Consider the following 27,342-nt stretch of genomic DNA (forward strand, 5'->3'; position numbering starts at 1 on the left):
CATCGGTCTCGGAGGCTGTGCATTGCCAAGCCTGTCCAGCAGGCGATTCCTTCTTGGGAAATTTCCAACGATGCGGTGGCATTTGGTTGGACATGTGTCGGATAACCCTTATCGAGGCTACAGCGCCGAGCTGCTGGGCTGCTGTACCGCCCCAAAGGCGCATGAATCGATTCGGTGTCGGAATGGGCTCCGCCGCCGTCGCTTGACAGGAAGCACAGTGGTTCGCAGCGGTGTCTGCCCGTGTCGCCAGCAGGTGTGCTGCATGCCGCCGTGCATGTTATCGTCGCATCTGCAGGTCTGCAGGTTCCACCAGCTGTGCGCCGAATCTGCACGATCTCCGATAACAAGACCGGCACTTGCCCTGAAGCATGTGATCGCAGCAGACTCTGTTCTCGGCATCTGCGGACAGTGAAGGGATTCCGGTGGATGATTCCACGGCTTCGATTCGAAGCGAGGGATCAACAGCGCAGAACAAGAAGCGCAACACCACCAACCGGCACAACTGTCAAGCGAGGCCGTGACTTGTGGCCTGTTTGCTCAGTGCTTCCGATGCTTCCACAACAAGTGCCAAGCCAAGCATCAGTGCATCACATGGTGTAGAAGCGGACAAACTCATTTGCTCATCCTTTCCTTTCCGTTGCTTGCCCTTCTTACCCTTGCTCCTCCACCATCCTCTTTGCTCCACGAAACACAAGATCAACGATGAAGGTTGTGGCAGCAACTTCCTCGAGCGTGCTCAGTCTCGCGGCAGCAGTGCTCGCTGCTACCGCATCATCCAGCGCAGACCCATCAGCACAGCGTCCAGCGCACTTGGTTCGACGTCAAGCGGCATCACAAGTGGACGGAATGGGCGTGGCCCAGCTCGCCATCTACCAGCAGGCCTTCACCGACCCAGTCGCTGCTGCCAAGGCGGCCAACGCGCAGCCCTACATCGCAGGCCAGTATGCCACCGGCAACCTCTACCGATACAACCTCGCCACGGACAACGGTCAACTGCCTTGGAACACAAACGTTCCTTTCATCCCCGAAGCAGCGGTCAATGGAAGCGTCGATGGAGGCTGGCAGGCTCTGCCTGAGATTCAGGGCATGTCGCTCAACCGCACCTTTGCTGCAGCACCGGGTGCCGTGATGCCCTTCTACCAGACGGCAGGATACGACAGCTCCAAGATCAAACGCGCCGTCATGATCATGCCAGGCAAACCGAGGGACTGCTGGAAGTACACTTCGCTCGTACAGAACGCGCTCGACGTATACATCACCAACCCTCAGAGCGTCAGCAGCAATCCGGACGGATCGCCGAGTGGCAATGCGAGGACGTCGCAGGACGAGGTGCTGATCCTAGGTCCATGCTGGATGAACCAGAACGACCGTGCAGCGGGTGCTATCCAGGAGGGCGAGCTGTACTGGCGCAACGGCCAGTGGCAGTCGGGAATGGCTTCGCGTGGACCCGGCGATACGGCAGTGTCTTCGTACCAGGTCATGGATGCATTCCTGGATACGCTGTTCGACAAGACGCAGTTCCCTTCACTGGACGCCGTCGTCGTGGCGGGTCACTCGATGGGCGCTCAGATGGTGCAACGGTATTCCGTGGTCAAGCAGCCTGCTTCGTACGACGGCAACGTGACCTTTTGGATCGGCAACCCCGGCTCGTACGTCTGGTTGACCAGCACACGTCCCAACCAGAGCAACACCAGCTGCCAAGCAGACTACGACAACTGGGCGTACGGCTTGGACGGCTCGGGCGTGCCCAACTACGTCCGCGATCGCGTCAAGCACGACAAGCAGATCGTCTCCACCTTTCAAACCCGCAACGTCCACTACAACTATGGACTTCTGGACAACGGTCAAGGCGACACGGCGTGCGAGGCGTCGTATCAAGGAGCCAACCATCTGGAGCGAGGATGCCAGTTTGTCGAATCGGTTGCGGCCTTGTCGGGAGGAAGCTTGCCGAGCACGCAGACGGCGAATTTCATGCCCAACGTGTCGCACCAGGACTACTCTATGCTGAGCTACAACGTTTCGCTCTATCGACTCTTTGAGGAGGTTCCTGCCGGTGCAAGTGCCAACGGTAGCAGCAGTGGTAGCAGCGGCAGTTCCAAGAATACCGCGAGCAAGGGCAGCGGTGGATCGGCTAGCGCTGCGTCGTCCATGTACAATGTTGGCGTACTGGCCGCTGCGGCAGGTGTGACCCTCACGTTTGGTGTAGGCTTGCTTTGACGAGCGTCCATAGATTTTGGCTGTTTAACAATGCCAGATCTGCGATCGGCTCTCCCACGCATCCTTTTACTCTTGTCTGTCAGTCGTTTGCAATCACCCAATGGACAATCGTGGCTATCTTCGTGCGAGACCAAAATGATGCGTGTCGTTCTTTTGCACTGGATGCATAGCCAGATGCCGTTCCGAGCGTGCAGAAGGCTGCGTTGAGCTCCGATCGACCTATGTTGACCAAAGATATACAGAGGACGAGCTTGACTCGGAAGATCGGTAGAATGAGCGGTGTTATTCGGTGTCGTGTGTCGGAGCAAAGCCGTTTTCCCCGCAAATTAGCCAAACTGCGCGCGGCTTCTCCTGACTGTGGCTTTCCACCGGCAATTCAAACGCAGACGCGCTCTCTCTTTCTCTCTCGGCAACTCGGAGCAGCCGTTTGACCGCATCGTCCCCCACAATTCGAGCCGGTGGTTGGCTGACAGCGCACAGCAGCACTGACCAAGTTTCTACTCTGCCTTCCCGACCATCATCTTACCCCACCTCACATCCTGTGCACCTCATCTCGACCCGCACGCCAACATGCCCAAGCCAGGTCCAGCCAGTCGCAACAGCATTGCCAACCTCATGCGTCTCTCGCATGTGGCCGGCTGCCCCTGCCACGGCTGTTCGGTCGCCCGCGGTGGTGCCAACCTTGCTCGCGCCGGTCTCAACATGATCTCCAAACACAACGCTCAACCAGGTGCCAACTCGCGTGGATACGCTACGCCCGTCGACAACCTCGTGCAAAAGGAGTACGCTTTCGAACTCGCCGCTTCCAACGTCCGATTCGGTGAAGGCGTCACCAACGAAGTCGGCATGGATTTCGCCAACATGAAGGCACGCAAGGTCGGCGTGTTTACCGACACCACGGTGCGCAACCTGACCGCGATGAAGCAGAGCATCGAAGGACTCGAAAAGGCCGGCGTCAAGTACGAGATCTTCGACAAGGTCAGGGTGGAACCCAACGAGCAGTCGTGGCAGGAGGCCATCAAGTTTGCGAGAGAGCAAGACTTTTCGCACTTTTTGGCCGTCGGTGGTGGAAGTGTTATGGATACGTGCAAGGTGGCGAATCTATTCACGTGCTATCCAGATGCGGATCTGTTGGAGTTTGTCAATGCTCCGATCGGACGAGGTACGCCCATCGACAAGGTGCTCCGACCTCTGCTGTGCGTGCCCACCACCGCCGGTACCGGCTCCGAGACCACGGGTACCGCCATTTTCGATCACACCGCTACCGAGTCTAAGACGGGCATCGCTTCGCGTGCGCTTCGACCTCTGCTGGGTATCGTCGACCCGCTCAACACGGAGACCTGCCCTACCGCGGTCCACGTCAGCGCGGGACTGGACGTGCTCTTCCACGCACTCGAGAGCTACACGGCGATCCCGTACAACGAGCGCACGCCTCGACCCGCCAACCCAATCCAGCGACCCGCCTACCAGGGTCGCAACCCCATCTCGGATGTCTTTTCGCTCTGGGCGCTCAAGCAGACGGTCAAGTACCTACCACGCGTCGCGCGCGATCGCACCGACTCGGAAGCGCGCGGCCAGATGCTCCTCGCCGCCACCTTTGCTGGCATTGGGTTTGGCAATGCCGGAGTTCATCTGTGTCACGGAATGTCGTACCCTATCTCGGGGCTCAACAAGAAGTTTGGCAAGTACCAGCACCCAGGCTACGAGGTCGACCATCCGATTGTACCCCACGGCGTCTCTGTAGCGCTCACCGGTCCCGCCGTCTTTGACTTCACCGCTCCGTCGGCTCCCGACCGTCACCGCGAAGTGGCTGCCATCTTTGATGGGTACCAGAACGGCAGCGAGAGCACCGACATTGCTCGCCTGCCCGATGCAGAGGTTGGTTCGTTGGTGTACGACAGGATCGCCCGGTTTTTGGCTGAGCTGGGCGTGCCGAGAGGTTTGGAGAAGATCGGATACAAGCAGGAGCACGTCGAGGCGCTGGTCAAGGGTACCATCCCGCAGAGGAGGGTGTTGGATCTGGCTCCTGGTATCGGCGATGTTCTGGGCGCTGATGGGCACGAACACCTCGCTAGGATCCTCGAAAAGTCCCGTAAGTGTACATTATGGCTGAAGCTTGCAGGCGCGGCGCTGCCCATGCTGTCGATGATGCCGATGTTGTGTCTGACCCTTACTGACCGCCCTATCCCTTTTTGCTTCCTTATAAACAGTCTCGTACTAGTTCAGCACGCCTTGCAATCCCGCCCGCAAACATTGGCACTGGCTATCACTCTCTCACTCTCTCACAATTCAATTTGCACAAGCACTTGGTGGTTCAATATGAAATGACGACAACGAACAATGTCTGTGGTCGGCGTCTTGAAGCTCTCGAGTGCACTAACACGCTCGGATGATCCGTCTGTGCATGGTGAGGGTGAGGATCCGCTGCCAACAAGCAGGTTCAATAACGGCTTCTGCATTGTGGTGACATCTTCGTGCGGAGATGCCGAGATGGCGCGTGAAATGCGGATTTCCTCTGTCGATCCGCATGAGTCTAAAAACGCACAGACGCGAAGCCACTTTTCCGTGTGGAGGAACCGCATTTTGCGGAGAAGAAGCAGCAGCCGCCTTTCAGCTCGAAATTCACATCACACACCTTCCAGAGCCGACATACGTTTCCTCCATCCACCTCTTCCTCCTCCCTCCATCCGCACCACCATCACCAACCCACCGCCGCCATGTCGTCTCCCATCTACTCGCTGCCATTTGCCAAAGACATTATCTCCGCCATCACTGGAGGCAAAGACCCGCTCTACAACCTCTCCTGGGCCAGCGTACCGCTCTCGCTCCTGCTCGCAGCGCTGCCGCACTGGTACACGATCTACCTCGCCGAACACAACAAAATCCAAGGCGGATGGTCCAACGTCAACCCGCGCTTCTGGGTGCAGTCGCTCATCGCAAAGGGTCAGACCAAGAAGCTCTCGGCGCTCGAGCTCAAGATCCTCCGCGGCCAGAGCTGCCAGGCCAACGCGTTCGAGAATGTCCCTCTGTTTGCTGTGACGCTGCTGTGGGCCAACTATACCGGATTGGACTTGGGCATCATCAACAGGTTTGTCGTCGGCTATTTGGTGACCAGGACGATCTACACGCTGTTGTACCTCAACACGACTGGGTATGCCAACAGTTTTGCTAGAACCGTCGTTTTCAACCTGGGCATCGCGTGGATCGTCACGGTCTGGTTCAAGGGCGCTTTCAAGATCAGCCCTACTCTCAAGTGAAGGGTGCGACGTTTATTGTATAACCGTTGTGACCGACCGAATCGAAACACACTTTAAGACACTACCCGACAGCCTCAACGTAGCAATACAAGCCCTTCTTCCCCCTTACCCTCATCAACCGCTCTTGGAACCCGCATGTACACATCTGCAGTCTCACGGAAAGCCGTTCAACACACTCTTATCTTGGAATCAATTCTGCCATTGCTGTCATCGCTACAACTTGGAAGCGAACCTCGCCCTGAGCACGTTCTTTTGCACCTTGCCCGTACTCGTCTTGGGCAATTCGTCCACCACATCGAACCACTCTGGCACCGCAAACCCGCTCATGCGCCCCTTGCAATGATGCTTCAGCTCGTCGATGAACGTTTTGTTCTGCTCTGCCCCTTTCTGCTTGACACCATCGCCCAGCTTTTGCTTTGCCTGTTCTGTCAGCACCACGAACGCCTGACCTCTCTCGCCCCACTTTTCGTGCGGGCGTGCGATGACGCAGCACTCCAATACGTCCTTGTGAGCCGCGAGTTCCTGCTCCACCATCAGTGAGGAAATGTTTTCACCGCCCGAGATGATGATGTCTTTGCCTCGATCGAGGATCTGGATCTCTCCTCCGGGATGTCGCACCGCGAGGTCTCCGGTGTGGAACCAACCTTTCATGACGGCTTTGTCCGTGGCGGCGGTGTCGTTGTAGTATCCGAGCATGGTCATGTTTCCTCTGATGACGATCTCGCCCGTCTCTTTGCCGTTTCGTTCGACGTCGATCAGATCGTCGGTGTTCGCATCGGTGCTGCTCTCGGTTCGAACGACGCGAACTTCGTCCGAGGTGAGGTACGAGTGTCCCTGACGAGCCATCATCCTCGCTCGTGCGTCGACGTCGAGTTTGGCCCACTCGGGTTCAAAGTAGCGACGCGTAAAGGGACCGTACGTCTCGGTCAGACCGTACACGTGGACCGGGTGAAGGTTGAGCGATTCCATCTTCGCAAGCAGGTTGGCGGTAGGAGCCGAGGCCGCAACGGCAACGTTGACTCGACGGTTGAGTTTGGTGGCTGCCGGGTGGTTGACGAGTCCGATCTGCACGGTGGGCGCACCGCAGTAGTGCGATACGCCGTGGTTGAGAAGCGCATCCCAGATCACTGCGTTGTCTACCTTGCGGATGGTGTGGTGCGTTCCCAGCGATGCGGTGACTGCCCATGGGTAGGTCCATCCGCAAGCATGGAACATGGGAAGCACCCAAAGGTAGACGCTGTCCTGGGTGATATTGGCCTCGAATGCGTTGGCTACGGCAGACAGGTAGGCTCCTCGATGACTCGTCAGCACTCCCTTGGGTCTACCGGTCGTACCCGAGGTGTAGCAGAGCGCGATCGGCTGTTCTTCGTCTTGAGGCGCATACAGCAGCTTCCATCCAATCTTGGGTTCGGCACTGGGCTTGGTGCGCGATTTGTACTTTTGTAATTCGGCCTGTTCCGCCTTCTGCCACGCCTGCCATCCACGATCGAGGAACGTTTCGTATTCGTCGCTCGAGTCCTGTCCACCGGAATCCTTGCTGATGATGACCGTGACGCCTGGACCAGGATTCTGGGGCACGAGGTTGGTGAATTCGTGGTCGCAGAGGATGATGGTGCTACCGGAATGCTCGAGCACATAGGCAACCTCCTTGGGCGTGTTTCGAATGTTGATCGGCGTGATGACACCTCCCGCAGCAGGAATAGCCCAATGCGCATCAGCGATGAGCGGTGCGTTGGGCGAGATGACCGCCACGCGATCGCCCGTCTTGAATCCGGGGACGGAGAGCAGAGCAAAGGCGAGGGACAGACATCGTGCAGCCCACTGTTCGTAGGTGAACGAGTAGCCGCGTTCAGGATGAGCGATGGCGAGCTTGCGCGGTGTGATGAGCGCTGCTCGTAGCAGAAAGGCGACGGGCGTAAGCGAGGATCGGTGGTGCGGATTGTTGGGGTGCGTAGACAGCGAGAGCTCGAAGGGAGCTGATGTCGGGGCGCAAGACGAGCGCGGAGGTGTGTATGGCATTGTGAATGGCACGAGCTATGAATCTAGAGGATGATGGTCGGGAAGCAAGGTGAGCTTATGTAGTTGCTCCCGCATCGAGGACGATGACCCGCACCGGAATGTGGTCCTTGCGCCAAGCCCGAGATGGCTTTCTACTGTACTACAGCAAGCAAAGAGAGAGTGCGGGTAATTTTGAGCTTGGATCTCGTGCCGAATCGCTCAGCTGGAAAATGCGGGGTTAACTCAGAAAAGCGTCGCTTTGCCTTGGGGACAGCACCGGCAGCACGGCAAATTTCAAGCTGCTGAGCCGGCGTGGCAAACTCGTTAGACCGTGCCATGACCAGCCCTGTCGCACTGGACCCTGTCGGTATGTCTATCCGAAGAGCCTAGCAGCTCGCCGCCTCTTCAAAGGGTGAAGCTTTGTTAGCAGATTTCGTGCGACCACCCCAGATTGTACGACCGGACCGTCACAGTCACCTCTGATCACGTCCCATCGACGATCCTGCCCAAGTTACGATGCGGCTCATTGCGCTAGGCTCCTCCTTCGCCGCAGGACCCGGCATCGAGCCACAGGTCGACCTCGATGCAGGAAGAAGCTCCAATAACTATCCGAACTACTTTGCCCGCCGACTCAATCTCGACCCCACCGACCCCACACAATTTCTCGACCTCACCGTCTCCGGCGCCACATTGCTCAATCTCATTTCCGAACCCCAACAAGCGGGAAGCACAACATTCCCACCACAGCTCGATTCTCTGCCTCCTCTCGAGCCCGGTAACGATGGCAGCGATCTGATCATCACAGTGACCGGAGGCGGCAACGACATGTTCTACATCGGCTCGATGTTCGCATACACCCTCAAGCATACGCTGTGGGGCAGGCTCGTGAGCTACTTTCTGATGAGCAAGGAGGAAAGGAAAGCTTTCGAACATCCCACGATGGCTACGGCAGAACAGGTCTCGGAACGCTTCACCATCTTGCTGGACAGGATCGAGGAAAAGTATCCACAAGCGACAGTGTACCTGGTCGAATACTTTGCCATGATGGGTCCGGACACCAAAGCCGGTAGAGATGTCGTATGGGATCAGGAGCAGATCCAAAGGTACAGTGACACAGCCGACTTGCTACAGGAGCTGTATGCCAAGGCAGCACAGGGGCGCAAGAACGTTCACGTCGTGCCATTGGCAGAGGAAACAAAACAGAAGCATGCGTTGGGATCAAAAGACCCTTGGGTGTCCGATGGATCCATCTGGGAATTTTACACCCACGGCGCATACCACCCCAGCCAAAAGGGTATGCTGGGCGCATCAGACATCCTCTTTGACTTTCACTCGAAACGATGCACTGACAAGCGATTCCAGTGAGATGGCGTCCACCACTCCGAGCAGCCCAGCTCTGGTCAGATCGCAAAGTACTGGCATTATCTCGTCTGACAGCCGCTGGTTTTGCCGCCCTTCCCTGGTCGGACCTCGCACGAGGCCAGTGTTCCCAAGAGAAGGGACGCAGTCTGCGCGACCTTGGTTCCGCCAGGCAGAGAACGGCGGACGGCGACAGCGCTCGCATTCCCTAGAGCCACTCCACCTGTCGTCGCGCATTTAGCCACTCCAGCCCTTTCTATCATGTCACGACGCCACGTGAATAAGCTCTTCCTCCCTAAAGTCACATCTGCGGTCGGGCCAGGTCACACTTGAGCAAGTCCGTGGACCGTGCTCCAGGAACAGCTGCCACGTGCGGATCGCACCGGTCCGGCTTTTGAAAAGGCTTTGTTCACGATCATCTCAACTTGGTTGTTCCACCAAGAGTTGATCTCAATCAGTTTCTTCAATGTCAAAGAGAAAAAAGTGGTGGAAAGGGCGGGATTTGAACCCGCGACGACGGTTAGTCAGTGCATGATGAGATTTGTTATATATCTTAAGTGCAACCCCATAACGACTCGGGCACCTTTCCAGAGGATCGTAGCCCGACCAACTTTTTTTTGATACATGTACTTGTACGTGCATACAGAAAATCTCTCTTATCTCGCTCGACTAGGCATGTGGCTCGTAACCCTGCGGCTCATTCGATCGACGTTTCAACTTGTGCACAAGGAAGCACTCAACATATCACCTTGCTTCCATGTAGAATGGCTTGTTGTGGTGCAGTACGAGTCGCACAAACTTTTCTGTTTCCACGCGTCATTTTCTTGTTACTCATTTTAATTTTCGAATCCGCCGTGGCGGATGGCTCTCGGCTTTGGCCAGAGAATGACAAAGTTGCCTGCAATCAGCCGCCATGCAATGTGCTGATGAACACCACCTCGTCACCATCTTGCAGTACGTAGTCGCCTTCGCCTTCAAGCTCCCAATCGCCGTTGTTGATCAAGACGAGGATGCCTGGTCGTCTGTAGGGAGTGCAAAGGAGACAGGATGGTGGTTAGTAAAGTCACAAAGGAGCCGAGAATCGGGCAGCGGCTCCGACTTACACCGAGTCACCGTCGACGAACAGCTCTTCGCGCTCTTGGAGCAGATTCTTGCGGATGTATTCGATGAGGAAGGTGACATTGGTGTCGTTGCCAGCTGCGTCCGTGCGTGGTAGTGTGAGTTTGTGCTTCTTCTCGTGCGGAGGTGCCAGGAGCAGCTCGGTGCCGCCGCCGAATTCGACGTTGACTTTGACGGTGTCTGCCGACATGGCTGCCTAGCCTGCTTCTTCGTCCCCGTCGTCGGTCAATCGGCGGGTCTAGGTGGGCAGAATCGTGGAAACGTCGGTTGACCCGAGGTTGAGCAGCGTGATAGGAACAACAACGAAAATGTGTCACGTTCGGAAGTCGGCTCTTCCGCGGAGTCTAACACTGTTAAAAATGCCTGTTCGGCTAGACTCCGAAAGGGGCGTTGACATCATCGCGCGACACTGACTTGAAGCGAAGGCAACGGTCGCGCGAGGCCTCAATCTTAGCCGCCGGTATCTCGTCGCAGTGACCTCGAAGCGGGTGTGGTCCCGCTGTAGTGCGCTTCCGTGCCGTATCTCTGTCGCCACGTTGAGATTTCGGGCTATGTTCCGGTTACGCGACCGCCGGTGATGGACGTTCCTTGAGCTCGCATCTCGCCCACGATGACGTTCTCACATGTGCCTCGCTGCCGCCTGTCTTAGCCGAACGCCTTTTTGGTTCCCGACGCTGAAGTGCTTGTTTCAGATCCCGCTTCTCTGGCCTTGACGACTCAAAATGTGTCTCGGATTGAATCAATCCACAACATCCCCTCCTATCTCCCTCCATTATCTCCTCCTTATTGATACCTAACGCTGTCTACATCGGCCCAGTTGCTTCCTACATGCTACTGCCGCCATCATGACCACAACACAGGTCCGCACCATCCCACCCGTCATCGAGGCTCAGCAGTCGCGCAAAGACGCAGATACCCCTGCTGAGAAGCAATCGTCCTCAAACATGTCGGACAAGGGTGAACAAGATACCAAACAGCCGTCCAACGACCACGAACAGTCGTCCACACATGAGGAGAATGAGCCGCAACACGAGCATGATCACAACAACGACGACGACAAGGCGGCAGCGCTCCTCATTCAGCGCAACTACCGCGGCTACCGTACTCGGCGGCAGCTCGACGGATGCAACATCTCTGCCGATACCCGCTGGTCCGATGCCGTCCATCGAATGCGCCTCGAACAGGCCAACAAACACTCCAACACTGGTCGCAATGACGCCAGCTCCAGATGGAAGCGAGGCAAGCTCCTAGCCGGTCAGCTTTCCGGTGGTGAAAAGATGGACTCGTCTCCGGACAGCGAAGGCGGCAATGGTCGCACCGACGAGCCCGTCGAGGGAGGTCCTTCGCTCGAGCCAAGCAAAAAGGAAGGAGACGAACATTCATTGCTCGAAGCCGATACACAGGTAGGCGATGTGCCAGGCGGTCAAGACGGCGACAAGGTCGACAACATTCGCAGCATCGCCCAAGGGCAAAAGGGCCTCAAGATGATCGAGTGGTGGACGCGCGGCGGCAAAGCCCAAGAATTGAGCAAGATGATGGAAGAGCAGTACTGGCTCGAGATGGTGGACCGCAAACATCGATACGGCTCCAACCTCAAGTACTACCACAAGGCTTGGCAAGAGGCAGACACCAAGGAAAACTTCTTCAAGTGGCTCGACGAAGGCGACGGCAAAGACGTCAGCCTCGACGACTGTCCGCGCGACCGTCTCGACTCGGAGTGTGTCATCTATCTCAGCTCGGAGCAGCGCCGCAACTACATTGTCGACATCGAAGACGGCAAGCTCATCTGGCGTAGAAATGGCAAGCCCGTCGATACTCAGCGCAACAAGCACAAAGATCTGGGCAAAGGACGCGGAATCGTCGACATCGGCGAAGAGGAGCAGCAAGAGATACGCAAGGACCGTGAACGCCGAGCGCTCGAGCGAGGTGTCTCCGAAAGTTCCCTCGACTCGTATCTCGATGGCACTTCCTCCTCCTCCTCTTCGGACTCCAGTGACGGCGAAGAAATGTCCAAAGGCGACCGCACACAAGCAGCTCAGCACTATCAGTCCAAACGCAGCGGCAAGTCGCGCCATCTTGATGCTCTTAGTCCGTCTAACTGGTCGGACATGCTCCTGCGCAAGACCATCGGCAACAACACGTGGATCTACGTGTTCAATTCTCGCCACGAGCTTTATATCGGCTTGAAGCAGACAGGCTACTTTCAGCATTCCTCCTTCCTGTACGGTGGTCGCGTGCTCTCGGCTGGCTTGCTCAAGGTCGACAATGGCACCTTGACGAGTCTCAGCCCGCTCTCAGGGCACTATCGTGCCGGTACAGCTCACTTCCGATACTTTGTGAAAAAGCTGCAGGACGCCGGTGTCGACCTCGAACGTGTCACTCTCTCAAAGAGTCTCTTGATGCTGGCGGGTATGGAAAAGTACGGCAAAGTCATGAGCAAGACCAAGTCGTCCAAGAAGCGTGACAAGAAGAAGAAGAACGAGAAGAATAGGACCGAGGTCGAGGGAGATGATCAGGATGGATCGGGAGGAAAGGATTCGCTGGCTAGTAGGTTGAAGCAGAAACTCAACTTGGGCTCCAAGAAGCGTACCGACGAGGAGACCGATGCGGGAGCGGAAGCTGACACGGAGGACAAGCCGAGTGGTCTCGCACGATTGAAGGAGAAGCTCAAGCCTTAGACCACGTTTTTGTATCATGATACCCGGTTTCGACTGCACATTGGATCGCACGCAAGATGTGATACAGTCCGGACAAGATTGCGGACAAGTATGATACAGTGAAGAGAATGTGGCGCGCGGAAGCCGAACATCAGAAGAAAGTGTAGCTCCTCTCGCTCGAGGTGAACGTCTGGATGGAAATTCTGGCAGTGCAAGCAGTCGCAGCGGTGCACGACAGTTCATCGTACTCGAATGCGTCGCCGATTCTGCTCAGTTCTCCTTCCATCTGGCTTGCCCAAGTGTTCGAGTAGACGCTACCAAGACTGCTTTCCAGCTCCTTCTGCTCCGACTTCCCTTGAGTTTCGTCATGCTGACCGGCTTTGCAGAACCACTGTCCATCGTAGATGATGGGACGAGAGATGGACCTCTTGAGCTCGGCAGCGCGGCTCTCCCATCGATGGTGCTTGAGCATCGAGCCGTAAGTCCGGATCACGTCCGAAGCCTTTTTGACCGATGTCGGAAGAAGTGGAGCTTTCTCGTCGGATACAAGAGTCGATGCGGAAGCGGAAGAAGTTGCGGAAGAGGAGGAGGCAGTGGATGCGGTGCGGCGATGAAGAGGTGATACGTCAATGATAGAGCGTGCTACGACGACCATTGGCTCTTGAGGCTCAGTGCGAGCCGAGGTGGGGTAACGAGCTGCTGTGGTCATGTTCAATATTCTTGCGACTTGGTAAAGAGCGGAGATGTCTAATTTGAAAGTGCGCTTGGTGCTCGGTGCTATCGAGTGGATGGTATTGATCTTGGGGAGCTTCAGCCTAGTATCGTTCCATCTAATCTGCTGCTTATATGTCTTCTCCTCACATTCTCAATTCTCTACTCCTCTCACGATGATGACGATGAGATCATGATGGTGATGAGGTAGTGATCGCGATGAGCTCAACGACACACGAACGGAAGGTCTGCATGATCAGACGTCTGACACCTGTGGTCACATCTCATCTGCACGCCTGCATGAGCTGTACATGAGGAGACGATTGACACACGCCGCTATCAGAAACCTCATCCAACCGAAATTGAGCCGATCCGCTTTGTTGTCGCGACGCGTCGCGCGTATTGAGCTCGAGAGCTGATCGGCAATGTGACAGCTTGAAAGGGAATGCGACGTATCTTGCATTATCACGCAGCGCCGTTGCGAGGAGATGCGAGTCTTCCTTCTTGTCACAGGTCCAAGCACAGCGAGTCAAATGGCTCTGCAGATGGGCAGGACTAGTCAAGCTCAAAAGGCGCAGCTGTCGAATGAAGGCTCAATCGAACGTGTTTGGGTCCCCTTCCCTCAGAGTGTACACTTCAAAGCGCCTTCCTCCCCCTGCATCTACTTCTTCTTTTGATCATCTCTGCTTCCCAGTCTTCCTGTCGACTCTCTTGTGTTCCATCATCAACAGCAAGCACACCATCATGTCGGTCATCAAGGCTCCTCCCTCTCCGAGCTCCGAGGTAACAGCTGTGAGTACCCGCCTGTCTCGATCCAGTTCGCGTTCGAATAATTGACTTCAATCAAGGCTCATTCGGACCCACAGACATCCATCAAACAGACACCCTCGAAGGTTGACACGTCGAACACTACCAAAGCTGACATTCAAACCCAAGGCAAAGCCGACGGAAAACCGTTCGCTCATCGGGTCCGAAGATGGTGGGAGATGGTGCTGCCCGAAGACAAGTCCATCGCAGCCAACGCCGAAGCTTACCTCCAGGATACGTCAAAGCCCTGGTCCCAAGAGGGCTTCCAGCATGTTCTCACACCGTCCAAAAAGTGGCGAAAATGCTCATTCGGAACTTCTTGCTTGACTGAAGACGTTCAAGATGAGATCATCCTTGCCATCCTCAAGCGAATCCGCGCAGCACCCGAGCCCAACATTCTCACCCAGCCCATCGTTCATTTTGACGGCCACCAGGTCTACGTCTCCCTGCTCACCACTCAAGCTCTTCTGCACCTGTGGCAGTGCCCACCGATCTTTCGCGACCACCCGATGGAGTTCGTCTCAAAGGGCCTCTTCTACGAGAACCCAAAGATATCTCATTTCAAGCAAGGCACTGCAATGAGCAAAGACCTCTTTGTCGAGCAGTTCAGGAAGCAGTATAAGCCTCATTTTGCGGTCAAATCAACCGACAGTGGTCTTCGGGTCGCCTGTGCTCGGTTCTACGAGGTCAGCGGTATCCCAGGCGGACCGGTGTTCTCGGGTGAGGTGTTGATGTTCAGTAACGAGCTAGACACTGCCGAGGTTCACAAGCCTTTCTTCGTGAAAGCCAGCACTGTAGACATGTTTTCTTTCTCCCGGCCTAGCAAGATCAGGGCAGCCGAGGTCACCTCTCCTGATATGTAGATGTCCAATTCGGTGAACTGCTCAAGGTTGATTAAAACGTGAAGCAGCGGCTTACAGGCCACGAAAATCTGTGACTACCGTCGCTTAGAGGATCGAAAGAATACGATTCGAAACAGTGCTCTTCGAGTGGAACGTGAGATAGTAGCAAAGCAGAGCTTAAGGTGACATCACGAGGATTGTAGCAGGGCAGCAGGCGTAAACTTTGACCGTCAGGGATTCCCACGACGATCCGTTCGCTTGACGCCACTGTTCCTCGGATGTCTGAGTGCACACACTGTCACAGACGACACTGATGTGAGCAGGGCCGGCTTATTTCCTTTACTTGATCTGAGAATGCCAAAATCACCCGATCGCATGCCAGGAACGTGCGAGCTGCTCTCACGCCTCTTTCTTGTTCCTCGGCAAGATGGTTGACTCGTTCTCGTGTCAACCCGAGTGCTCGGGACCCTCGTCTCAGCTGCTTAGCGCGCTTTCTGCCAAGAAAAACCTCCTGGAAGAGGAACAATGTCAGAAAAAAGGATCGTGCCACGTGGTAGCCTGGCAGAAGCCGCAGGTGAGATGATGCGCAGGCGCCTAAGCGGTATTGACGGACATGTCAGTTAGTTGGGGCGTCCTCTTCGACTTCCTTCCACCAAAAGCACAGACCCTGTGAAATTTGGCTACACAAAAGCACTTCAGCCGAACGCCGACTTGGCTGAGCATTGATGCAGCATGATGCTTCCGACGGTCTCGATGCACCCGTCTGTCATACAAGATAACTTACGCTCAATACGTCCTCCCACGGGCGATTCACAGGCGCTCGGGACGTGTCACGACGCAACATCCAGTCAAAGTCCAGCCTGAAAGATTCGGTGGAGGCGACGTGCGAGTGACTACAGTAGTGCAACATGGCGATGAGGGATTTTGCGAGCTGGTCTGGACCGCACAGTATATAAGGCTACTCACCGTTTTGGAGCCCTCGGATGACGCTTGCAACCTCTCATTTCCTTCATGGCCCCTATATATCCACCTCTCCCCTACTTGGCCGCGTCACACGACAAGAACATCCTAACCCAGTCGACTCTTTCCTTCTTGTCCAACAGGTATCACACCTGTGGCTCTCGACCAGATCATCTCCATGATCAATCTGTTCCGTCCGCTTACTGTCGATGACTTTCAGTTTCCGCCAGAACTCAATACGAACGCCGACCTGTACACGTTCTACAAGAACTTAATTCGTCCGCAACCCAGCTTGGCCGTCCAGGTCTACATGCTGGTGGACACTGTACAAAGCGTGTTCACCGCTTCGTTCTGCTTACACGTCATGTTCAAGAGAGGCAGAATGCGTGAAACCAACTTCGTCACGCTGCGAAGGAGCCGACATGGCGCATTTGTTGTTCCCAACGCCGTGTGGGTCATGCTCATCTTTATCGCCATCTACTTGATCGGATGGGCTGGATTCTGCAGCTATATGTTCTACGTCTCGTTCACGGACTTGCCTCTGATCAATTACCTTTTCTACATTCCGAATCCCTTGTGAGTATTGACGCATCTGCTTTGCAGGAGATACATCGTTGGAACGGTGAACATCTTCGACTGATGCATGGATTCCTTGGCGAACATTCTCTCCTGTGAATGACCTACGACCATCACCTGCTCGTGGAATACGTAGGATGGCTTGCTTTGGGTGCTTTTTACGCTGGTGGGTATCCGCATCGCTTTCGTAGCTTTGCCCGACAAGGACGAAAGAAGCTACTTATTTGATGCCGGTCGTAATCCGTACTGACCCTAGAAGACTGTCTGTCGTCCTGATGGTTCGATTGTCGCAGCTTACAGCTTCGTTCTTACCTGCTCTCCGCGTTCACCAATCTCCAGGCTGGGAGGCAAGGAGTCCCGAGGTCTTATCTGCTGGTACCATCTACCTCTGCCGCATTCGCCGTGGTTGATGAACACCTTCATGATTGGTGTTGGGGTTGTCATGCTCGTGTTCAATTTCACCGTGCTCTTTTTCAGCGCAAAACAAAAGAATCTAGCAAACAACCGGAAACAAGAAAACTTGCAGACCTACGTGCCCATGCACCGTACCCAGGAATGGCTCAAATCTGCGCCAAGCGCAGACGCGCTACTCAGCGTCAAGATAGCATGGACCGACCTGGCTAACGTGTATCGATGGGTTTGCGCGAGCATTGCAACCTACCTGGTGCTAGTTGTCGTCGTGATTGCGATGCTCATTCTGTACGCGATTTCGAATCACATCTTCCTCCTCAAGCACCTCCTTCGGATCTTCCCGGACCAGGAATTCAAGCAAAAGCAGGATCCTAGCATTCTGTACACTCTGCAAGCGCTCTGGAAGATTGGTCGGCCAAGCAGACTGCTTGGTGGTCAATACTCTGCGTTCAAAAGAACGTGGATGGTAACGGTGGTGGGATATTCGCAAACGCTTCTAGTACTTGCAGGCACCATCACTTTCACGGTGCCTCCTTATTACTTATACTTCGTGCCTTGGGCGGGAGGGCTAAAGGGCCTTGGCTCAGCCAACCAGGTCGAGTTCGTTGTAGAATACGTCATCACAGGCGCCTTGATCACAGCAGCCTGGATCATTGGACTTGCAGCGATGTTGACGTACGACGACGTATATCGAGCCGTCGTGGGCACCTCTGCTCCGCCCTCCGAGGATTCTTCGTTGACGAGGGTTTCCGGGCGTCTCTCAACGTCAGTTGCTCAGGACGGTGGCGAAAGCGCAGTGGATAGTATGGAGATTAGACCTCTGCGTCCCATGCTCAGTTTTGCTCCAACAACGACCGACTCTGCATCGCGAGATGAGAAGTCGGAGATCTTGACAGACAATCTTACGACGGCAGACGACAGGAAGAACAAGGTATTCATCCGAACGACAACGACGGTCCACATCGAGCACCAAGACGCTTGGGACCTGGAGAGGCCGACAGAGTCGGTCAAGCAAGATTCAGAAACATCTCAGATGGCCTCGCACAGCTTCCTTGGCAGGAAGCTATACAGTCATGAGTAGTGTTTCGTGACGACAAACAACCTGTACATACCAGACCAGCCGTCTATATCTTTTTGAGCCCTAATCTTTCAAGCTTAGGTCTAGCTCGCTGTGTTTGGAGCGTGCAAAAGGACAATCGAGTAGAAGCGGCCTGGGCATGAACCAAGCGACTGTTATTGTTGCTGCAACCTCGAACCGACTCCATGCACGAGGACGACTACAAATTTTGGATCCAGCAGATTGACACTGATGGTCTGTGAACGGAGCCTTAAGCTCTGCAATTGTCGAATGAGCATTGAGTTGCTGAGATCGATCGATCATTTTGCTCATACTTAGGACATCTTACGACTTGCCATCTGGCATTCCGTCTATGATGCCGTGCTTTTCGGCCCGAGCGTATGAGACGAATCGAAGCGCTTTGCCATTCATTTTCGGCGTTTTCCGCAGACTGAGATCACTGCAAAAGAAGATAACGTCTCCCGTAGCGATGGGACCTTCGTACTCCTCCTGATCTTCGTCTCGAAGCTTTGCCAGTATAGCAACAGAGTTATTACGTCCAACCGTGTAGCTTTTGCAGAACGCTTCCAGCTCCAACATTGTCAACGTGTTGTCCAGGTTGCCACTCCATACGGTGGCGTTTCTGATTGGTAGACCGCGGTAAACAAGCTTCAGGGGAGTCGTTTCGCAGACCAAGGGCGAGCGCCACAGTGCTTGCAGAAGCTCGGCGTCTTGCACGCTGACAAAGACAAGGTTTTCGGTCGTCCACATACGGAAGGGCACGCCTTTAAATCGCTTCTTGATGGCTCGATGGATGGCCTCTTGCCGTGCGTCGTCCTCTTCGTCGGTTCGCGTCGCCTCATCGTCCAGACGGACGCTTTGATCGATGAACATGTGTGTGTAGGGCTCGAAAGACCAGTCGGTGGTTGTGTCTAGCAGATACTCGATGCTGAAGCCGTCGAACAAGTTGGTCACCTCTTTCCACCAACAAGCTTTTGGCCGCATTTCTTCCACCTCTGAACGCTTGCCGAGAGCGTCGGTAGGGGTCTTGTATTCGTTGCGCATGATTGCTTCTTGTTGTCCGCTTGCAGAAGCAAGCTGCTCGGTGAGTGAACGGGCAAGGGGAGACGTTGCGGTCTACGATGCACTGCTGCTGTTCCAGTCCTACCCCTTCGACTGCTTACGTTCGAAGCCACCTAGAGCAATGATCACCCTTCAAATGTAGGAAAAGACGTCGATCGAGTGGTGGCGGCAAGTGAGACGCAACGTTCCGGTGTGTCGCTCTCATCTTTGTATGCCTCTGCGCATAAGAATGCTGCCGCCTGTTTTCCGCTGTTGACTTCGACGTATAGCACAGCGAGTGCGTCGTAGATTCCTAGAGTTCAGGCGCTAAAGTGTCGTTCAAAGAGCAAGGACTGTGTGCGCCGAAAGTTGGAAATGTCTGCGCTCTTGACGTTGCTTCGTGAAGGATCTGCATGGCGCGGATCAATACAAAGGGGCTCGATCCATCTCAACGACATCTGCACACACATGAGCTTACCGGAAAGACGCAGAAGCATCTTCGGGCATCTACCAGAAACATGCAGGCGCGAAGCAGATTGCCCCACCAACAAACCTTTTTTTGACTTCATTTGCGAGTCAAACGAGACTCTGTCAGCAATGCACTCGTCAGCAGGAGTAATAACGTGTGAGTCTATTGAGCTTGAGCAAGCTGCACATGACGGACATTATCGTCGGTTGCGGGGAGGTTGACAAGGTCTGGGAGAGTGGCAGGATACAAAACGCCAATGAGACCGACTCGCACAAACAGCGAACCGATTTAGAGATGGAGCAGGACAGTTTCGAGTCTCTTCAGATCCCAGTCCACTCCCACGTCCGGTACAGTATCTATCCACAGAAGACTCTTCGAGCGATCCTGGCGCCAGAATGCTAGAGCAAGGGTATCCCGCAGACCCATCTCTCGACCCAGACGGTCCTGAGGATGCACAATCGTTGTGAACCAGAGTGTCCTGTTCAATTCGCGGTGAGTGCCTTGGACTCCAACGTTGATCGCTCCCTTGAGCCTGCCTGTGCTCTCCGCCGTCGTGAGGAGCTTCTCCTTCAGATCCGCAATATGGTTGAAGGCTTCGACGCCAATGTGCTGGGGCTGAAAGGGTCGCTCCCCATGCGCTTTGCCATAGATCTCCTGCGCCTGCAACCGCATCTGAAAGTCGCGCTCATGCGGTCGTATTTCGGCATGAATCAGTTGGGCAATCAGAACGATTTCGCCCGTCAAGGTGACGATAAGCCTGAAAGACAGCATATCGTCGTGTTCGGCAGAGTTGAGATGATTTGGCCATAGCTGTGAGAGAGACCGCCAGCCACCGGGCCCGTTCTTGTAGCAATCGTTTCGGCGAGAGCGTAGCAGCAAGCTCGGTTGTGTTCAGACCGGAGCTCTCGGTTTGATCATGCCCGCTTAGTTTGTGGGATGATAGCGAATGGCTTGGTGGCTTGACTTACTGTGGCGCAAGCACTCCATTGCATCTTCGAAGTGTCGAAGGACATATTCAAGCCTTCGCTGCCATGCACGGCAACTCGGCAGGATTCCAGCGATCACTTATCACACATGTACGTCACTTTCTCGCCTTGAGGAAAGGGAGTGTCGAAGGCGAAAAGTGTAGTCGCAACACGATCGATCTTTCAAAGGACAACCTGTACAGGTCGCATGTCAGCAAATGTAACAGCCATCTCGAAGTGCACATCGGACACGGTCTTTATGTCGACTCGGTCCCATCACGATGGTCGCTTCTTACAGAGTGGTCGAAACCGCCAATGTGATATCGACCAGCTCGCTCGTATTAGCTTGAAGGATGGCTCAGGACCGTTTCTACGTCCTGCAGCCCCCAATGCACCCCTCGATTGGGAACAAGCGTTATCCAAAGGAGCCGCTTCCATGTGTCCTGGCACCAGAACATCAAAGCCAGCTTGTCAACAAGACGCATCTCTCGTCCCAAGGCATCGCCAGGGTGAACTACGGTGGAAAACCAGATCGCCACATTGCCAAGGTCTTGAGAGCCTCTGACACCGATCTTCATCGCCCCTCTGAAGTAGCCGGAATGTGCTGCTGTAGCCAGCGCTTTTTGCTTCAGATCGGCAATGTCCCTGTACGGCTCGAAGCCAACTTGCCGAGGCTCAAAAGGAAGCATTCCATGAGCACGAGCGTATTCTTCTTGCGCACCGATGAACATCAAGGCGTCATAAAGTGCCGGTGTGAAAGTCGCGACGATTTGAACCGAGAGCAGAACGTGTATGGCGATCACTCGCAATTTCGGTGTTAGCATGATGTCGAAAGAATCTCGACAACGCTGACGCTTGAGGCATGGCATTTCACGATATAACGAGGCAGGATACGATGCCAACAACCGCAGCAGGCATGCTTTCGCCTTCCCTGAACAGCTTGGACTCCTTTCAGAGCTTACGAGAAAGCAATCGGAATAGGAACCTTACGTCCTCCGAGACGCTCAAGCACTACGAGGACATCAAAGCTTCTTCTTCCACTGGGCTGCGGAAGGGCACCTCACAAAAGCGACGTTTCTTTGACTCTTGCTCGCCGTTGCCGAGACTTGGTTCATCCCAAGGTTGTGACTTTTTGCAACAGCGGCAGTCGGACGAACCTTAGGAGGAACACTCTCCCACTCTTTCTCACAACAGCAATGTCCAGAGCTCAGCTTCGGGAGCCAAGTACTCTATCTGATCATTGAAAGCCAATCGCGTGAGGCACTAGAAGACCTCACTTCTGACAGAAGACCCTCAGACGATGCATTTGCTACTTGCTTTCTTGTTGCTGCATTGCTCTTCGTCCGCCGTGCCAGTCTGCGAGAGCTCATGCGGATCGCCTAATCGGCTCCCCTAGCGGCTGCAAAGGCCACTTTACCTCGGACGAGTCTACAGTATCAACGTGAAGCAGTTCAAAAGTGTGGCCTTCGTGCTTCCAGAACGCAAAAGCATCCTTCCCGTCCAATCTCATCTCGCCGTGAAGGTCATTGTTTGGCTTGATGATGCTGGAAAAGTAAGTTCTGTGCTGCACGTTTGCTATTGGGATCACGCCGCTAGATCGTGCGTGAGCCAGCGCTTTGAGCTCTAGGTTGTCGATGTGCCTGTAAGAATCGAGCGTGGTTCGATGGGAAGTGACGGCTTGTTTGGGGTAATGCTCCATGTAGAGGGCTGTAGCTTTGTGCCAGTTTTGCCGGTCAAGATCCGACATTGCAGCTAGAACGCTGCAGAGCGCGATGAATGGCCCAGCGAGGACGGAAAAGAGCCTGCGCTTCATCATCCTGCAGGCTTTTTGAAGGTCAAGATCAAGATTTGGAGATGAGGGGAAAGACCAAATGGCTGAGCATCTACTGTTGAAGTTTGAAGGATGCGGTTCCGATAACGCTTCTAGTAGCTTATCCAGGTCATATGACAAGAGGGGTTGTCAAAATGAAACATGATGGGTGGTTGTCATGGCGGCCCACCGGATAAGACGTTGGCCAGCGTGACTGGCGTCTTTGTCTCTTCTTGTTCTGCGGCGATGTCAAAAGTAAGATGACCTGCACTTCCGCCTTTATCTCGTCTGTAGAGACCCACCCTGCACTATCTGTCACTGTTGCAGTCTGCTTCTCATAAAATGGCGTTGGGTCGAAAGTTTAAAGTACAAATTGTGCGATGCGATGCGATAATGGATGGACGAGGGTTTGCTTGATCTCTAAATTACTAGTCGGACTTGCGAATGTCGCTGGCGCGGGAGGAAGAACGTTGGAGCTCTTCTCTGTCGACAGGATCGAGCTCGAGGTCCTGCATCATCCGGTCGCGGTTCAGTGCGATGACTTTTGCGGCTCTACTCCCTGCGGTTTTGTTGGCCTTGCTATCAGGCGCCAGGCTCGATCTTTTCGCTCGTGGAGACGAGTTGGGCGAGTAGGTACCGTGTGGATCCGGATAAGACGAGTAGGCTGAGCCTCCTCTGGACGTCGTGCTGAACTTGCCGTTGATCTTCCAAGAGGAGCCAGACGCTGTGTGCGAATCGGCGTGACTTGTGGAGTGTGACTGTGATTCTCGGAAGGCGTCGAGCAGCTGTTGCTTTTCGTCGTCACTGTCACCTCCATCTGCATCGTGCTCGGTGCGACCGAAAGCATTTGATTCTGGGAACTCGGACGATTCGCTGAAGTTGAACATGATCCATGCGAAAGCGGCGACGAGGAAGATGCATGGAATGACTAGAAAGGCCCAGGAGAGCGAGATGATGGCGCTCGGAGCATCTTCGTGCATGCCGGCGTCTGCGGCAGCGGATGCGATCATGTCTTTGGCTGCCTGCACAAAGGGCATGGTTCTTCTGCCACGATCGTGAGCTAGTCCGGTTGCAAAGGACCTGTGATCGGCTAAAGCAGGGTGGTGGGGGAAAAGTGACTTGTCAATCCGACGATGCGGGTTGGTAGAGTGCGGCTCGTATGTAGTCGCATGAACCTGGCGCACGCGGTGAACTCTTTGAAACGCGGAGAAAATGCATGAGAGCGGAAAGCCGAGAGTTGACAAAGAAAAGCGGGAGGTGTAAGATCCCCCTCTCAAGGCGTATTGAACCGAAAAAAAGGCTTCGGCGTCTTTTGCGGCTAAATCGGCAAGGTCTGCGGCATAGGGTCTCATTTGTCGTCGGCACTCCTGGCCACCGCAGCTTCAGGAAGTGACAACGCCTCTCTCGAGACCGCGTAACCATGTGAAATTTGTGGGCCCAGCCAACCATCTGACATGACCGACAATTTCGATTCCAACGAAGTGCAAATCCTCTCTCTGAGATCACATTGGTGCCGTGAGCGCGCACAGACACCGATGAGCGCACCAGCGTCTGCTCCTCTTCGAAGACTTGACTCCGGCGAGGTCCCGCTTCTCATATTGGGCCTTCCGACAGGTGAAGCTGTGGATACGCCGACGTTTCTCACTGAGCTGAGCTTTAGGATGGTGACACAGGCTGCACTCTAGATAGAAAAGAATTTTTCATACAACGCGCCGTGTGGAGATTTGTTCGGCTAGAGGGTTTGAGGGGGAAACGCACGACGTCTTCTTGCAGATCCATGCTCGCTTGCAGGGTTCGGCACCCCTTTTTCTTGAGGTCACCGCGACATTCGAATTGCAGGGATCGCAGTGTGCTGCCACTTTGAATTTAGTGTCGGGAGGTCCGAGCTCTAAATTTGATTTGGAATTTTATGGCACGTCAAGCTGGCAGAGCAACACTGAATCATGAGCACACGAGCAAAGCGCTTCATGCCAATTTGCTGCAGAGTTGCTTTGCCAGCAGCATACAGCAGCAGCAGCCAGCGACCCTTTTCCAAGGTCGACAAAAAAGGCATCCTTCGGATCTTCCTGTTCAATCCCATCATTATCATCAGCTCGAACACTTCCATTGCCTATATCACGTCGACCTCCCATCACTCTACAATAGCTCGTTTCTACACCTTCGTCGCACACCACCATCGCATACACGTCGGATCGATCGAACAGCTCGTTCGCACATCATGTCGGCACCGTGGACGCGTGTGCCCGGCGGCGGCGGCCCCTCTGCTACGGGTCATACTGCCAGAGGCTCCAACGATAGCGCCACGCTCAATCAGCCCGTCCGCACATACAACGCTCCCCTGGCCGGTCAAGCCGTTGGCTCAGCTGCCTACTACGACAACGTGGCAGACTATCCCTCGGAAAAGGAGTACGATAACTACCCTTCCAGCTACGCAGCCGCTGGCCAATGGACCAATGACGACAGTCCCGATCTCTCCAACTCCTACCCGCCCACCCAATCTGCCCCACAAACACGGCACAGGCAAGACTACTCGCACTCCACCGACATGAGCAATCGCCTCGAGCAAGTCATGAACAAAGGCAAAGCTGCCGCAGCCCCTTCCGCAAAGCGTCCCGGGTACAAGCGTCAGGACAGCGACTCCTGGGAGCGTCTCCTCAAAGGCGCCGGCTACGCGAGCGATAGCGCCAACGCTAGCTTTGTCGGTCTCAACGGCCGTCCGACCGCAAGCAACAGGCTCGGCCATCCCTCTGTGCGACTCTTCCTCTACATCCTCATCCCCACCGCCCTCTTCTGGATCCCGGGTCTCGTCGCTCTTTTCCTCTACGATGCGAGACCAGCCAACCAGTTCAAGAACCCTGCTGTGCTCGACGTCGGCATCTTTTGGTGGTCCATCTGGCTCAGCGCCATCTGGATCGGCTGGTGGCTGTGCCGTGTCGGTTCCATCTTGGTGCCTCGCATGCTACGCTGGACCATAGGAAACCTCCATCCAAAGATGCGACGATACACCGAATTCCTTATCACCACCGAAAAGTATGTCGCCTTCTTCCTATGGACCATCGTCCTCGTTGCGCTCTGGTTCGCCATCGTCATTGGCAACTTTCAAGGCGCAGACAAGGCGGCCATCGAGCAAGCCTCTTTGACTCCGACCAACTCGACGTCGACCGCCGGATCATCGGGCACCACAACCGTCATCACCCAAAAGAACAACGACAGCTCCTGGCCCTCCACCAGCGACTTTATGCTCTCTGGCTACCGTCTCTGGTTTGGCATCTGTCTCAGCGCTGCCATCTTGCTCGGCGAAAAGATCCTCATCCAAGCCATCGCCTACAACTTCCACCGCGTCTCGTACGAAGACCGCATCTCGACCAGCAAGTTCAACATCAAGGTGCTTACCACGCTCTACGAAAACGCCAAAAACATCCAGCGCAAAGACACCTATATTGCCGCCGAGCACGAAGCCAGGCGCAAGTCGACTGGTCTCCACATGGCCCGCCACCGACTTCGCAAGACGGGTCAAAAGGTTCGAGACGCAGCTCTCACCAGCACCAGCGTGCTCGGAACCGTCGCAAGTGAGATCGCCGGTCAGGGCGTGCTCCAGCCGGGCAACGCTCGCTCCGTCGTCGTCTCGTCGCTCAACTCTCGCAAGCAGACCCAAGCGCTTGCTCGAAGGATCTGGTACAGCTTCTGCCCACCTGGCAAGTCGGAGCTCATCGTCGACGACCTCATGCACTGCTTTCCCGACGCAACCACCGCCGAGGCTGCCTTCGAGATCTTTGACCGTGACCTCAACGGCGACATCACAAAGGACGAGCTGGAATCGGCCTGCATCGAGATCCACCGCGAGCGATTGGCGCTGCAGCTTTCGATGCGCGATGTCGACTCGGCCGTAGGACGTCTCGACTCCATCTTTATGAGCGTCTTCATCCTCATCGCCGCCATCATCATCGCCGCCATGCTTTCGATCGCCTTCAGCACGCTCGTCACTTCGTTCGGAACGCTCATCCTCGGTCTTTCTTGGCTCATCGGTAGCACCGCTCAGGAGACGCTCGGCGCCATCATCTTCCTGTTCGTCAAGCATCCCTACGACGTCGGCGACCGTGTCGACGTTGGCGATGATGCGTACATTGTCAAAGAGATGCGACTGCTCACCACCGTCTTCAAGACCACCAATGGCAAGAACGTCATGATCAGCCACAACCAGCTCGCTACCAAGCCCATCGTCAACCTGCGTCGATCGAGCGCCATCGAAGAGACGTTCAAGTTCGAGGTTGCTTACAACACTTCGTTCGCCCAGATCGAGGCGCTGCGAACCAAGATGGTGCACTGGCTCGACGGTGAGAAGCGTGACTTCCTGCCTGGTCTCGACATCAACGTCGTCGACTTCCAGGAGCAAGGAAGCTTGTTGCTGTCGGCTGGTATTCGGTACAAGTCTAACTGGCAGCAGGGTGGCCTCAAGGCGCAGCGACGCAACCGATGGCTCTGTCAGCTCAAGGTGTTCCTCGCCGAATGCCGGATCTACGGTCCCAAAGGCGATCCCGGCGAGACTGCGCTCAGCCACGTGGTCAACGTGCCATTCCCGCCGCCCGAATCGACCACCACGTTCACGACTCCCGACGCAGGTGTGCAGAGCACGCTCGGTGCTGGCGAGCGTCCCTACAAGTTTATGGACACCGGCGCTACCTTTGGCGGTCACGACGTATTCGACGAAGTCGCAGGTGAAGCTGGCACTGCGCCTGTAACTGCTCCGCCTTCGCGACCGCTCTCACCTGCCAATGCGTTGGAGCAAGGTAGGCTGCGCAGTCCAGCGGGCCTGCCCACTTCGTCGTCTGGACCAGCACCGCCTTACCCGGCATCTCGCCGAGCTGGAGGTGCGAGCGAGTCGTACGAACTGTCTGACCAGCCTCGTCGTATCTAGCTTGCTGCGCTCACAGCATTGTCAGCCCTCGACCCTTTCCCACATACATGATTGCATTTTTGTTCCACACTTACGGACTCCATCATTGTCTCTCAATTCCACATCATTCAGCATCTCATCACCCTATTGTTCGTGTGAAAGGAGTCAGTC

General features: G+C 55.2%; 17 protein-coding genes and 1 non-coding gene across 18 annotated transcripts; 11 read left to right on the forward strand and 7 right to left on the reverse strand.

Annotated features, from left to right (window-relative positions):
• Positions 1–702: 702 nt before the first annotated feature.
• Positions 703–2,217, forward strand: PHSY_002010 (hypothetical protein; the record flags this gene model as incomplete). Its single annotated transcript, XM_012332636.1, has 1 exon — positions 703–2,217. The coding sequence occupies one exon, from the start codon at positions 703–705 to the stop codon at positions 2,215–2,217; it is 1,515 nt and encodes a 504-aa protein (XP_012188026.1).
• Positions 2,218–2,787: 570 nt separating this feature from the next.
• PHSY_002011 (alcohol dehydrogenase) lies at positions 2,788–5,474 on the forward strand (the record flags this gene model as incomplete). The annotated part of the gene is made up of 2 exons (XM_012332637.1): positions 2,788–4,309; positions 4,765–5,474. The coding sequence occupies 2 exons, from the start codon at positions 2,788–2,790 to the stop codon at positions 5,472–5,474; spliced, it is 2,232 nt and encodes a 743-aa protein (XP_012188027.1).
• Positions 5,475–5,687: 213 nt separating this feature from the next.
• On the reverse strand, positions 5,688–7,493 carry PHSY_002012 (hypothetical protein; the record flags this gene model as incomplete). Its single annotated transcript, XM_012332638.1, has 1 exon — positions 5,688–7,493. The coding sequence occupies one exon, from the start codon at positions 7,491–7,493 to the stop codon at positions 5,688–5,690; it is 1,806 nt and encodes a 601-aa protein (XP_012188028.1).
• Positions 7,494–7,988: 495 nt separating this feature from the next.
• On the forward strand, positions 7,989–8,837 carry PHSY_002013 (hypothetical protein; the record flags this gene model as incomplete). The annotated part of the gene is made up of 1 exon (XM_012332639.1): positions 7,989–8,837. The coding sequence occupies one exon, from the start codon at positions 7,989–7,991 to the stop codon at positions 8,835–8,837; it is 849 nt and encodes a 282-aa protein (XP_012188029.1).
• Positions 8,838–9,318: 481 nt separating this feature from the next.
• On the reverse strand, positions 9,319–9,420 carry PHSY_007591. Its single transcript has one exon. It is a non-coding gene; the product is annotated as a tRNA-Leu (tRNA).
• Positions 9,421–9,735: 315 nt separating this feature from the next.
• On the reverse strand, positions 9,736–10,140 carry PHSY_002014 (hypothetical protein; the record flags this gene model as incomplete). The annotated part of the gene is made up of 2 exons (XM_012332640.1): positions 9,736–9,853; positions 9,935–10,140. The coding sequence occupies 2 exons, from the start codon at positions 10,138–10,140 to the stop codon at positions 9,736–9,738; spliced, it is 324 nt and encodes a 107-aa protein (XP_012188030.1).
• A 655-nt stretch (positions 10,141–10,795) lies between these two features.
• PHSY_002015 (hypothetical protein) lies at positions 10,796–12,628 on the forward strand (the record flags this gene model as incomplete). The annotated part of the gene is made up of 1 exon (XM_012332641.1): positions 10,796–12,628. The coding sequence occupies one exon, from the start codon at positions 10,796–10,798 to the stop codon at positions 12,626–12,628; it is 1,833 nt and encodes a 610-aa protein (XP_012188031.1).
• A 130-nt stretch (positions 12,629–12,758) lies between these two features.
• On the reverse strand, positions 12,759–13,262 carry PHSY_002016 (hypothetical protein; the record flags this gene model as incomplete). Its single annotated transcript, XM_012332642.1, has 1 exon — positions 12,759–13,262. One exon carries the CDS (start codon positions 13,260–13,262, stop codon positions 12,759–12,761), a length of 504 nt encoding a protein of 167 aa, XP_012188032.1.
• Positions 13,263–13,903: 641 nt separating this feature from the next.
• On the forward strand, positions 13,904–14,988 carry PHSY_002017 (hypothetical protein; the record flags this gene model as incomplete). Its single annotated transcript, XM_012332643.1, has 2 exons — positions 13,904–14,101; positions 14,185–14,988. 2 exons carry the CDS (start codon positions 13,904–13,906, stop codon positions 14,986–14,988), a joined length of 1,002 nt encoding a protein of 333 aa, XP_012188033.1.
• A 504-nt stretch (positions 14,989–15,492) lies between these two features.
• Positions 15,493–17,995, forward strand: PHSY_002018 (hypothetical protein; the record flags this gene model as incomplete). The annotated part of the gene is made up of 3 exons (XM_012332644.1): positions 15,493–15,541; positions 16,071–16,503; positions 16,981–17,995. 3 exons carry the CDS (start codon positions 15,493–15,495, stop codon positions 17,993–17,995), a joined length of 1,497 nt encoding a protein of 498 aa, XP_012188034.1.
• A 321-nt stretch (positions 17,996–18,316) lies between these two features.
• On the reverse strand, positions 18,317–19,036 carry PHSY_002019 (enoyl-CoA hydratase/isomerase; the record flags this gene model as incomplete). Its single annotated transcript, XM_012332645.1, has 1 exon — positions 18,317–19,036. One exon carries the CDS (start codon positions 19,034–19,036, stop codon positions 18,317–18,319), a length of 720 nt encoding a protein of 239 aa, XP_012188035.1.
• A 652-nt stretch (positions 19,037–19,688) lies between these two features.
• PHSY_002020 (heat shock protein) lies at positions 19,689–19,904 on the forward strand (the record flags this gene model as incomplete). The annotated part of the gene is made up of 1 exon (XM_012332646.1): positions 19,689–19,904. The coding sequence occupies one exon, from the start codon at positions 19,689–19,691 to the stop codon at positions 19,902–19,904; it is 216 nt and encodes a 71-aa protein (XP_012188036.1).
• Positions 19,905–19,952: 48 nt separating this feature from the next.
• Positions 19,953–20,312, forward strand: PHSY_002021 (lipase/esterase; the record flags this gene model as incomplete). The annotated part of the gene is made up of 1 exon (XM_012332647.1): positions 19,953–20,312. One exon carries the CDS (start codon positions 19,953–19,955, stop codon positions 20,310–20,312), a length of 360 nt encoding a protein of 119 aa, XP_012188037.1.
• Positions 20,313–20,856: 544 nt separating this feature from the next.
• Positions 20,857–21,288, forward strand: PHSY_002022 (mitochondrial inner membrane peptidase; the record flags this gene model as incomplete). Its single annotated transcript, XM_012332648.1, has 1 exon — positions 20,857–21,288. The coding sequence occupies one exon, from the start codon at positions 20,857–20,859 to the stop codon at positions 21,286–21,288; it is 432 nt and encodes a 143-aa protein (XP_012188038.1).
• Positions 21,289–21,329: 41 nt separating this feature from the next.
• PHSY_002023 (putative polyamine transporter) lies at positions 21,330–21,629 on the forward strand (the record flags this gene model as incomplete). The annotated part of the gene is made up of 1 exon (XM_012332649.1): positions 21,330–21,629. One exon carries the CDS (start codon positions 21,330–21,332, stop codon positions 21,627–21,629), a length of 300 nt encoding a protein of 99 aa, XP_012188039.1.
• Positions 21,630–21,833: 204 nt separating this feature from the next.
• PHSY_002024 (hypothetical protein) lies at positions 21,834–22,283 on the reverse strand (the record flags this gene model as incomplete). Its single annotated transcript, XM_012332650.1, has 1 exon — positions 21,834–22,283. The coding sequence occupies one exon, from the start codon at positions 22,281–22,283 to the stop codon at positions 21,834–21,836; it is 450 nt and encodes a 149-aa protein (XP_012188040.1).
• A 422-nt stretch (positions 22,284–22,705) lies between these two features.
• Positions 22,706–23,287, reverse strand: PHSY_002025 (hypothetical protein; the record flags this gene model as incomplete). Its single annotated transcript, XM_012332651.1, has 1 exon — positions 22,706–23,287. The coding sequence occupies one exon, from the start codon at positions 23,285–23,287 to the stop codon at positions 22,706–22,708; it is 582 nt and encodes a 193-aa protein (XP_012188041.1).
• Positions 23,288–24,495: 1,208 nt separating this feature from the next.
• PHSY_002026 (hypothetical protein) lies at positions 24,496–27,192 on the forward strand (the record flags this gene model as incomplete). The annotated part of the gene is made up of 1 exon (XM_012332652.1): positions 24,496–27,192. One exon carries the CDS (start codon positions 24,496–24,498, stop codon positions 27,190–27,192), a length of 2,697 nt encoding a protein of 898 aa, XP_012188042.1.
• Between the last annotated feature and the right edge of the window lie 150 nt (positions 27,193–27,342).

The sequence above is a fragment of the Pseudozyma hubeiensis genome (assembly GCF_000403515.1).
Source record: "Pseudozyma hubeiensis SY62 DNA, scaffold: PHS21, whole genome shotgun sequence".
Taxonomy (NCBI): domain Eukaryota; kingdom Fungi; phylum Basidiomycota; class Ustilaginomycetes; order Ustilaginales; family Ustilaginaceae; genus Pseudozyma; species Pseudozyma hubeiensis.